This window comes from Solea senegalensis, linkage group LG19, assembly GCF_019176455.1.
Source record: "Solea senegalensis isolate Sse05_10M linkage group LG19, IFAPA_SoseM_1, whole genome shotgun sequence".
Classification (NCBI taxonomy): domain Eukaryota; kingdom Metazoa; phylum Chordata; class Actinopteri; order Pleuronectiformes; family Soleidae; genus Solea; species Solea senegalensis.
In genome coordinates, this window is record NC_058038.1 from 2,827,168 (window position 1) to 2,837,716 (window position 10,549).

A 10,549-nucleotide genomic window follows, 5' to 3' on the forward strand; every position below is an offset into this window, starting at 1 on the left:
TGTTTTATTGTTTTTATTCTCTTAATATTTTTATTGTTTTACTTTTTGTTTTATTTCTTTTCATGTACAGCACTTTGTCTCAGCTACGGCTGCTTAAAGCGCTTTATAAATAAAGTTGAGTTGAGTACTCTCATAGATATTTCGAAGTCGAGACAAATACCATAAGAAAAATACTGAGAAACTGACAGATTTATTGACACATGGTTAGTTGTTTATAAATGCAGTTATTTCTGTGACACAAAACAGATGTTGGAATAAATAAAACACAACTGAGGATTCTGATGGGCTGCTTTTACTCTGAGGCGGCCAAAGATGCAATGGTTTCATGTTTCTGTGACAGTAAACAGTGTGGAGAGTTCACGGCTGAGAAATGTGAATAAAATGAAAAATGGGAATTTGCTTTGTGGGAATTTCTTCCATAAGCACTTAAACTTGAGTCTGTTTCAGTTGTTCTGTTTGGCTCTCTTCACTGACACTCTCCTCCTCTTTGTCCACTGCATGTGCATCTTTGTCCTCATCCTCCACAGTCAGTGTTAACCATGACTCTGTGTGCAACTTTTCATTCCTTTCCACCTCCTTAACAGTGGGTGGTGACGTTACCTGCATGTGAGCAGGCAAGTACTTGAACTCGTCATCGTTCACATCAAAGTCCTTCATCTTTGAGTCCAGGATCCACCAGTGGCTGGCGAAACCCACGTCCAGTACCCGCCGGGGAAACTCTGACCAGGGCATCGACAGATTAGAGCACTGGGCTTCGTACAGTGTGGAGTCTGGGTCGTGGTTAGTGTGGTAAACTAGAGAGAGAAGACCCAGGTTGACGTGGCGGAGTCGGCCCTCGTTACGAAGCTTCACTATACTCTGGACGTGGCCGTCAGAGGTGGCATTGCGTATCCATGGTGACAGCAGGCCCAGCTGGTTAGAGTGGTCCAGCAGAGTTGCCTCAAACGACGACTGGTCTGGTGCCGTGTGGAAACAGGCCCAGGCTCCGCCCAGCAATGTCGCATACACTGTGGCTTTGAGCGGTCGTTCTCGGGCTCCGACCACTATCTCCCGACAGGCCTCTTTATAATCTGACAACAGGCCGCGACACCACTTGCCTACAGACGGTAGAAGAGAAGACACTTAATCCTGCACACACCTCAGTGTTGACAGTTTGCAGCTTTGAGCTTCCAATAAGGACAAAAAGCTGCAGTGCAGTTTGAAATAAGCGCCTGTATTCATCAAACTGTCATTTGAGTAACACGTTTTTGCCCTTTCTAATGTGTTCATATTGTAGTTTCTTTTTTCCAAAAAAATGATAAAGAAATAACTCCAAAACTGGTGTGTGAGTGAACCAATGAAAGTCTATAAAAGAAAACACAGGCTTGCTTGACAGAACAGGATATTCAGGTCCTGTCAGCGTCATGACATCAGAGACAAGGGTTGAATCCTTTTAGGGAAAATCTCTCAGTTTCTGACAGATATTGCAATTGTTTATTTGTGTATTTTGTGTACAGTCAAGGTTCGGTATAATGTTCACCATGTAACAGAATTTAAATGTGATGGAGCATCACCACATGACACGACTGACACACTGCTCTATATTCTAATGCAAATAAGTTACATTTTTAAAAGAACATTCAATATTAGAATTTAATTGCAGCCTGTGCAATTTGCTAGTGGCGATTTAAATTTGAAAACATTTAATTGATTAATTACAAGTTTTCTCTCTCTCTCACACACACACACACACACACACACACCAGTCTATTTTTTCCTGTTGATAAAATATTAGCACATAACAGTGTAGTTTATGAAGCAACGATATCTCTCACAACACACGACAAAATGTCATATTTACACAAACTAGCGTGTAGGTTAAACACAGCTCATTTGAATTTTTAGCACATATGTCAAACCTGACTAGTGTAGTCCTAAAATGTCACCTGCTTTGCTGCTTTTCAGAGCCTCCCAGCGGCTGATTTTGACCGGAGCTGCCGCTAAGTCTGCCGCAGCGCAGAACATCCTCGTCGCTAAACGTAACGAAGCCATTTCGAAAATTTAGACGGTCACCTTCATGCAGAAGAAGCTATCCGTCTGACAGTTAATAAGATAGCTCACATGGAGCCAAAATGGCGATCGCTAAAGGGTCTCCTTTAGCCTTCCGTCAAGAAACATCTTCATCGCCTGAAGGTTCCGCCATATGGATACCACACACACACACCAAACAAAGTGCATGCAAAACGATGCATACCGCCACCTACTGCACCGGAGTTCGTAATACCATGACGCCACAATGATGTTTTTTTTGTTTTGCTTATTAGATCCGTTGGAAATTATATTCCGACTCTATGGTGAAACATTTGAATCCATTATTAACACAAATTACCTGGTTCCTATTGATTGGTTAATACAATGTGATTTAATATGATTTAATATGAATTTCCCTTTTTCCATTTTACTAAGTAAATACATGTTTTGACTGTATTCATCTGTCATTTAATCATTTGTAGTTTCTCTGTCTTGAAATGTGTTTAAATAAAATTTTTTGACACAACAAGGTCCATGTGACAGCTTTGTTTACGTGGTGACGTGTACCGGAAGACATGCTAACCGGACTAACAGCAGGGGAGAGCAGTCGTTCTGGCTTTGACAGGAAAGCTTTAGCTGTCCATAATTATTTGTTGTTTTATTTTTCATTTGCGGTCCGGAACTGTCACATATTCACGTGAGTTACATTCAAACAATTGCGGAATAACAGTCTTACTGTGCGTTAAGCCCTTTAGCTTAGCTACTCTTAGCTGTCACAGTCGTGTGGACGCCACCAGCATCGGGCTCATCCCTCTGTGGACAGGTGGGACCTTTTTATTAAACGTATTCGTTTTCCTTATTCGTGTTTTTAACCTTTGAGTAATTATTACATGTGTATATATTTGATTAGGCTCGGTAGGATAGCTTGTTGCTGAGTACATTTGTTGTTCATACTTTATTGTATATCATTGTGTTTTTAACCATGAACAGGGCAACAAGGTTGTTTTAAACTGTGCTCCATAAATAACATTCCACATTTGACATGAACACATACATGATCTGTAAAGAGAGATTGCCTGACTATTAAGTAGTAGTAGTTTATCTCTCTCAGGTCTTTCATAAGCTTCCTGTTTGGCCTCTGGAACGATGGCCAGTCCAAATGATCTACAGTTCCAAGGTAAGAATGATGGAAATTAAGCTAACATTTGTTTTTGTTTTTTGTCTTACTTTACGATAGTCTAGTGAATTTTATAATCTTCAGCCATTGGAAATGAGTTAAATTACCATAGTAACTCTGATCGCCCTGTGTTTTATTTTTTGTCATGGTTAAACTAGTATTTCATGTTACAGCAGTTCAAGTAGGACTTTGATTCAAGTCAGACACGCTAATTTAAACATCTCTTAAATTGGATTTACCGATTCAGAATAGTGTGAGCGTTCACAGAAACGGCTGTAAAAATAAACATATTACATATAACATATTATTCACCAATTTGCTCTTTTCATGATTTTTAGTGTGATTCGGGTTGTGATGTTTTGTTATTTTTAAAGTGGGTCCCTCGAAAAGGAAAAGCTTGGCTTCTCTACATGCCCAAACCTGGGACACCCAGTGACAACCAGTGACATCTAGTGATTGTTAGTGGCAAAACATGATGTCTTCAATTTAAATGGGTGCTGCTGAGGACACATGTTAAATTATCCTAATCCAGCATTAGATTAGAGGGTCACAACCATAAAAAAAATCCAATATCTGATACTATTTTGACAAGTTTTTGGTAAAAGAGCAAACTTCTGATGACAAGAAGATGTCAGGATTTCTTTGCTAGTCTCAGGCTCGCTTATTAATTTCATTGAGTCCGTTTGTCTAATCGGTCAGTTAACAGTAACAAGAATGGATAAAGGATTGTGCTTTGTGTACACTTTGGATCAGAGCCCATTGTAGCATCACTACACTACCACCATAAGTGACTCCCTGTCATCTGCTCCCTGTGTGTCTGTAGAGTTTGAGGAAGCAGCAGAGCTGTTGTCCGCTGACCCAGAAGCCACCACGCTCAGTATGTCCGCCTCAGACAACCTCGCTCGATCAGGAGGAGGAGAGGATGTGAAATTAGACCTGTCAGAGGATGAGCACGATGAGGAGGAGAGTTCAGAGGTGAGTAAATGATCCAAGTTCACCGCCATGTGACACTGTGACGACAGCACCTGAGACATGTTATTTTTCTTCCAGCTGTTGGGAGGACACAAACCAACCAGTGGTTTCTGGACCTTTGAGTACTACGAGTCCTTCTTCAATGTGGACACTGTGCAGGTATGAGCGTCTCCCTCTCTACAAACACGAGGTGTCTGCAACCACAGCTGCAGTTTGTGCCGTTTGTTTTTTAATAACAAATAGAAACCTTATAAATGTGATATTAATAGATTGCAATGTGCATGTGTTTGACTTGTACAGGTACTGGATAGAGTGAAGGGATCTGTGCTGCCACTTCCTGGAAGAAACTTCATTAAGCATTACCTTCGATCTAACCCAGATCTGTATGGTAAGCTTTTCATGACACATTCAAAGTTCTTTGATAAATAATATCTTTCACATTTATAGTGCTATGTAATGACAGGAAAGGACTGTTGCATATTAGCAATCTTGGTGTTTTTTCATGCATTATTACCTCTGGAGCATTTAGTTTTAGTGGTGATGCTCCAGGATGGAGGCATCCGCATGTTGCATAAAACCACTCGCCTGCCAAGGCCTATTTAACAAACAAAACCCCACCTATCTCTGTTCTATGAAAGTGAATAGAATCTAACTAATCCCGATGGAAAAAGACAAATCCCATAACAATAACAGGAGAAAGCTGTATCAATAGAAAATGGCAGTTCGCCCCTTCAACAGTGCACATAAGTGTCTGTTGATACGTTTGTTTTTCATAGACTAGACGCTATTTAACAGTAGCCCAAACAGACCAAACCCGCTAGGTCTAGCGTCACGTTTATTTATACAAATATCTGTCGTATGGTTCACTTGGAAGACTTCAAATCTGGCCAGTGTGTGTGTGTGTGTGTGTGTGTGTGTGTGTGTGTGTGTGTGTGTGTGTGTGTGTGTGTGTGTGTGTGTGTGTGTGTGTGTGTGTGTGTGCAGTGCAGAGCAGACTTTGACATTGTTTGGATAAGCAATATCTAATATACATATGTGTGTGTGTGTAGGTCCGTTCTGGATCTGTGTGACACTGGTCTTCTCAGTGGCGATAAGTGGGAACCTGTCGACCTTCCTCAGTGAGATGGGAAACCCGGCGTATCACTACAGACCACAGTTCCACAGAGGTCAGTCCCTCGGGCCGTCTCTTATCAGCCTTAAAGTCATTGTAATAGTTTTTACCGAGTCATGCTGACTCAGCGTTATTTCTGCTCCTCACGTCTACAGTAACGATAGCTGCAGTAGTGATCTTCATGTACGCCTGGCTCGTGCCCATCGGTGTGTGGGGTTTCCTGACGTGGCGGCAAGGGTCTGAGCGGCAGATCGGAGCCTACTCCTTCCTGGAGACCGTGTGTGTCTACGGCTACTCGCTCTTCATTTATATTCCCACCTCAGTGAGTGCATCATCCCTCAGGGTCAGAGTCATGAGACGAGCTGTGTTTTTTTTTTGAGACGACGATTCCAACGTGTTTTTGCTTCATGCTTTTCTGACCATTTTAAAGCATCAGCACAGTTATTTTTTTTACCCTCTCTTAGCAAATGAAAGAATTCAAACACGATTTATTATATATTTATTTATACAACTGAGAGCTTATAATAAGGTGGTTTCCTGAGCTGCACTTTACAAGGTCATTCTGAACCTGAGTGAATCAGTCACGACGTACTGAGCTGTGGCTGCAGCTCGACTGAGGCAGGCGATCGGATGACTTGTCGAGTCTGAGTATACACGAGTATACACAAGTATACACAAGTATACACGAGTATACACGAGTATACGTGGGCAGGAGGAAATTTGATTTATTGACCGTGTACATCTGTACCTCTCTATAAGCTGCTGACTTTTTACGTCACAGACGGGTGAGATGGACAGAGCTGTGGTTCTGTATGTTTCGTACCTGCTTTTCCGCAGCTTTCACTCGAGCCGATGCCATGGTGCTGTTCGTTCTTTTCCAGCAACAGAACTGAAGTTTATACATCGTCTCCTTCTACTACAGGGTCAAAGACCGGCGAGGAAATGATGGTCCGACTCCAGTCTGTTGAAGCACATACATGCAGGATTAATCAGTCTTTGAATCTAATTATCTAGATATGTTAGTCCAGCTAAGTAAAGTTAGATTTTACTCGGACTTACTGACTGACATGTGACCAGATCAAGCTGTTTCCAAACATAAACACACTGACAATGTGCTGTGAACAGGACTCAGACGCTGTCCTCGCAAATGTTCAGAACATAATCATCACGGACGGACACTCACTCACTCACTCACTCACTCACTCACTCACTCACTCGCTGTGTGTGTGTCTGTTCATACAGAACATTTCAGTTTTGTACACACAGAAAATGATGATTTCCACTCACCGTCTTCAGGTTTTGTGGATCATCCCGTTTGAGTGGCTGCGCTGGGTGCTGATCGTCGTCGCCATGGTGATCTCCGGCTCCGTCCTGGTCCTGACTTTCTGGCCCGTCGTCCGCGACGACACCAAGTTGATGGCTGTAGCCACAGTGGCGACCATAGTGGTTCTGCACGCGCTGCTGGCCGTCGGCTGTAAGGTCGGTGAGCGCGCTACACTCAGCTGTGCAGCGTTCATATCAACAGTCTTCAACACAAGGTTGATTTTGCCACGCTTCTTTTCTTTCAGATGTATTTCTTCCAGACAGCCGTCCACATACCTGCACCAGCTCCCACCACACCGTCTCTTCAAACACTGGTCACTAAACAACACTGACCACAGGCAGGAAGTGTTAGCAGGGAGACAGGAAATGAAGGTTGTCTGGAATCACAGGCAGAAAAACTATGTGTCGATAATAATCCAAAACAGTGATTATTGTCATTGTGAGGCTTCTGATATGAGCTGGGACGTGTGTGTGTGTGTGTGTGTTTAATTTATCCTGAGGGTACAGCTGAGGTAGCAGGGTGATAATAACTGTGACACTGTGTCCAAATATGCTGCATTTGCTTTGTTTTGAATGAGCTGTGAAAACAGAAAGAAAACAAAAAAAGTTAGTTAAAGAAAACACGGACGTGAATCCGTGTTCATGCAAATCATCCATTCATATCACATAGCTTTTACAATATGATAACGCCGTTAATCAGACGCTGATGTGAGTGTGACGGACGCAGTGACCAAAGCTGTGGTCCGTGACAGTAAAGGTGCAGTCTGTGTTTATGACTGTACGCCTGTGTCGTCTGTGTCTCCGTTAGCTGCAAAACTGTGGAAATAAATCTGTCTCTCCACGTTTTTAAAAGCCTGAGAATTTGTCAGTGTTCTGAACTTCAAAAGGCTTTTAAAATTCAAAATACATTTTAGTTCAATGAAACTTTGAAGGAAGACTCCATTACATTTTGGAGGCAGGTGGATACAGGGATTTGTTTTTGACATTTCAAGAAAAAGAGTATTGTAGGTTTTGTTGTTTATTCTCCGCAGACTTTCTAGTTTCTAATTTATTTAATGTACTTATTTAATGTTAGAAAACAGGTGAAACAGTCACTCCTGATCTAGGGCTGAACAATGTTGAATAAATACCTAATTGCGAAAGGGTGAGACGGACATTTTTACATCAATATTCTCATTTTCAGTCAAAGAAACATATTTAAAAGGACGAATGTGTGATATTTGTGCAGCTCCGTGACAAACAAAGATGTTCTCTTCAGTCTGTAGAATAAGGAAAAAATAATAATATTGAGTGCTGTCTGTGGAGTTCTGGCTCCTGATTGGATAAAGTACTGTCTGTCAGAGCCGGAGACTGAAGGACATGTGACCGAGAACGCTGTCACAATTAAAGTGTATTCTGACAGATGTGAAGTGTATTTCCCTGACAGCAGCTGTAATCGTCTCATGTTTGTTTATGTGTGGTCGTTCCTTCACTAATGTCAGGACCAGTTCCTGTCCAGCTTTTTGTTGATTTCTTCATTTATGAATCATAGTATAATAATAGTTTTTGAATGTGATCTTTACGAGAAACAGCAGCTTCCAGCAATCCATGAATCAGATGCAGGAAATGAAACGACTAGATACTGAATGTGTTACAGTGAACTCTGCTAAGAAATGTAATCATCCTCTTTAATGTTCATTTATAAAACGACCTCTGTTGTGTTATTTGCACGGATGATTTACTGTAGATGAAGGAAAAGGTTTATGTTTTAAAAAGAACTTACTTTCCTACTGTGACGCTGATGAGGTTTGGGTTTCTTTAGGTTAATAAACAGACTCTGTTCTGCTTATTGTTCGTCTGTAATCACTCGCACTTCTTCATCGTCTCCATGGTTAGAAATCCTGACAACAGCCCCGACAGAGACATGATCACAAAAACTCACTCACTGTCTGCTGCTGCTGCTTTATCCTCCACATGAACGCTGTCACGAGCTGGAACCACTCCCAGCTGGGCGAAAGGTGAGGTTATGCCCCGGGACAGGTCACCTGTCCATCGCAGGGTCAACACACAGAGACAAATAAAGCATTCACTCTCACACTCACACCTGCAGGAGGAAGCTGGAGCACCCAGAGAACCCACAAGCACACGGGCTGAGCGTTCACAGAAAGGCCCTCAGTCCTGCTGTGTGGCAACAACGCAGTATGCACTTTTACTGCTTTGACTTCGGTCATCATCGGTCACCGTGACAGAACAGTCTGGACAAAACTACTGGGACGTTCAGCGTTCAAACTGAAAGTTCCAGGTCACTTTGACCCTAAAATACAAGAGTTTTTTTTTCCTCTTACACTCTGGAGTATGATTGTGATACATCTGCCATTACCTCTGGCACAAATGTTCACTTAAGCAGATAAAGAGTGTAACTGTGGTGCGTTTCTCAGTCTAACAATGTTTCTGTGTCAAAGATCACAACTGATGGAGGGAAGGCAGAAGAACAGCTGCGATCACAGAGTGAGGCAGCAGCAAACCTCAGGTCCACTTCTCTGAAACATGAGTGAGGTAAAACGGATGCAGAAAGATACCTTTAGGTTAAGGAAATAACCCTGGTTCTCTGTAACATGAGTGAGGTAAAACAGATGAAGAAAGATACCTTTAGGTTAAGGAAATAACCCTGGTTCTCTGAAACATGAGTGAGGTAAAACAGATGCAGAAAGATACCTTTAGGTTAAGGAAATAACCCTGGTTCTCTGAAACATGAGTGAGGTAAAACAGATGAAGAAAGATACCTTTAGGTTAAGGAAATAACCCTGGTTCTCTGAAACAGACGGGCTCGCCTGAGGCGTGTGGAGGTCAGTGACCCTGGCAGAGAAGTTACACACCAGAGCTTTAATGTTTGGTAAACACCCCTCAACGAGTGAATAAGTGAATCATGGAGCACATGATTGACAGGTGAATTGACAATGAAACTAAACACTGCTGTGAATAAGAGGTGTATGGAACCTTTACTACACTCACACGATGTTCTTTGTAATTTGACCGTGCCATGAACGCACAGGAACTGAGCCGGTGGTTTTGATGTCTGACGTGAGACAGGAAGTAACACCTGACAATTAGGACCTTCGAGCAACAAGGTTGCAAGAACCCTATTGAAACTGGAAGGATTATTATTTTAAAATTCTTCTTTTCCACTTAAAAAAAAAAAAAAATCCATCCCATCTATCCATCTTACCAAAAACATGAGATGAAACAATTTCAGTGTGTTTAAGAGATAGTTAAAGCTTATAATTACAGTTATCACAATAACGTTGTAGATTATTTTGGTTGGAAATAATGGTGACATGAAATATAGTATTTATATTGATCAATGGCCTTGCTTTGTAAGTGTTGTGTTAAAGGTCCAGTATGTAACATTTATCCATTTGTTTCTTGGCAGAAATTTAACATACGACCCATGCGTATGTATGTTTGAGCGTTTAATTGCTTTGTTTTCGTGGCCTAAGTTTTGCATTAGGCCACTTCTCCCAAATAACTCAATGATGAGGAATCAGCAGACAGTTGGGAATGGGAGGAGCCAGTGGAGGAGTCCTGTTTGTTGCATTCTGCACGCTCACCACTAGACGTCACTAGTGCCGCGTTTCCATCATGGTACAGTTGGGTTTGGTATAGCGCAGTAAAGCCTGCGGTCAGGCTTAAGTTTCGACTGAGAGAAGCACCTTAACCTGGTAGGCAGGGGGGTGTGGTCAGCGAGAGACGTAGTAGATGCGTAACAAACGACCACATTGAACGCAACACAGCAGACGATGGAGGGCAGTTTGTGGGTGTTGGTCTCAAGACATCGACCTTTGCACGAGAACAGCCCGCGGGTCGCAGAGGAAGTGACGTTTTTCTGCCGCTCAATCGGCAGACTGTCATGGGTGGAGCTGGACCGTACCATTTTACTCTGGTACACCAAGGGAAGGGTGCCCACAATACGTACTGTA

At 42.2% G+C, this 10,549-nt stretch overlaps 2 protein-coding genes across 4 annotated transcripts; one reads left to right on the forward strand and one right to left on the reverse strand.

Annotated features, from left to right (window-relative positions):
- Positions 1-171: 171 nt before the first annotated feature.
- timm29 (translocase of inner mitochondrial membrane 29) lies at positions 172-2,190 on the reverse strand. Its single transcript, XM_044051664.1, has 2 exons — positions 1,926-2,190; positions 172-1,097 (listed from the first exon to the last, which is right to left on the reverse strand). Exons 1-2 carry the CDS (start codon positions 2,029-2,031, stop codon positions 427-429), a joined length of 777 nt encoding a protein of 258 aa, XP_043907599.1. The 5' UTR covers positions 2,032-2,190; the 3' UTR covers positions 172-426.
- Positions 2,191-2,553: 363 nt separating this feature from the next.
- yipf2 (Yip1 domain family, member 2) lies at positions 2,554-8,421 on the forward strand. 3 transcript variants are annotated; one of them, XM_044051662.1, is made up of 9 exons: positions 2,554-2,833; positions 3,108-3,187; positions 4,011-4,162; positions 4,238-4,318; positions 4,460-4,547; positions 5,209-5,325; positions 5,426-5,592; positions 6,567-6,749; positions 6,839-8,421. In XM_044051662.1, exons 2-9 carry the CDS (start codon positions 3,157-3,159, stop codon positions 6,923-6,925), a joined length of 906 nt encoding a protein of 301 aa, XP_043907597.1. In that variant the 5' UTR covers positions 2,554-2,833; positions 3,108-3,156; the 3' UTR covers positions 6,926-8,421. The 3 variants fall into 3 exon arrangements, with proteins under 3 accessions (XP_043907597.1, XP_043907596.1, XP_043907598.1); XM_044051661.1 differs by having other exon boundaries at positions 3,122-3,187; XM_044051663.1 differs by having other exon boundaries at positions 2,554-2,707; positions 3,122-3,187.
- Positions 8,422-10,549: the final 2,128 nt, after the last annotated feature.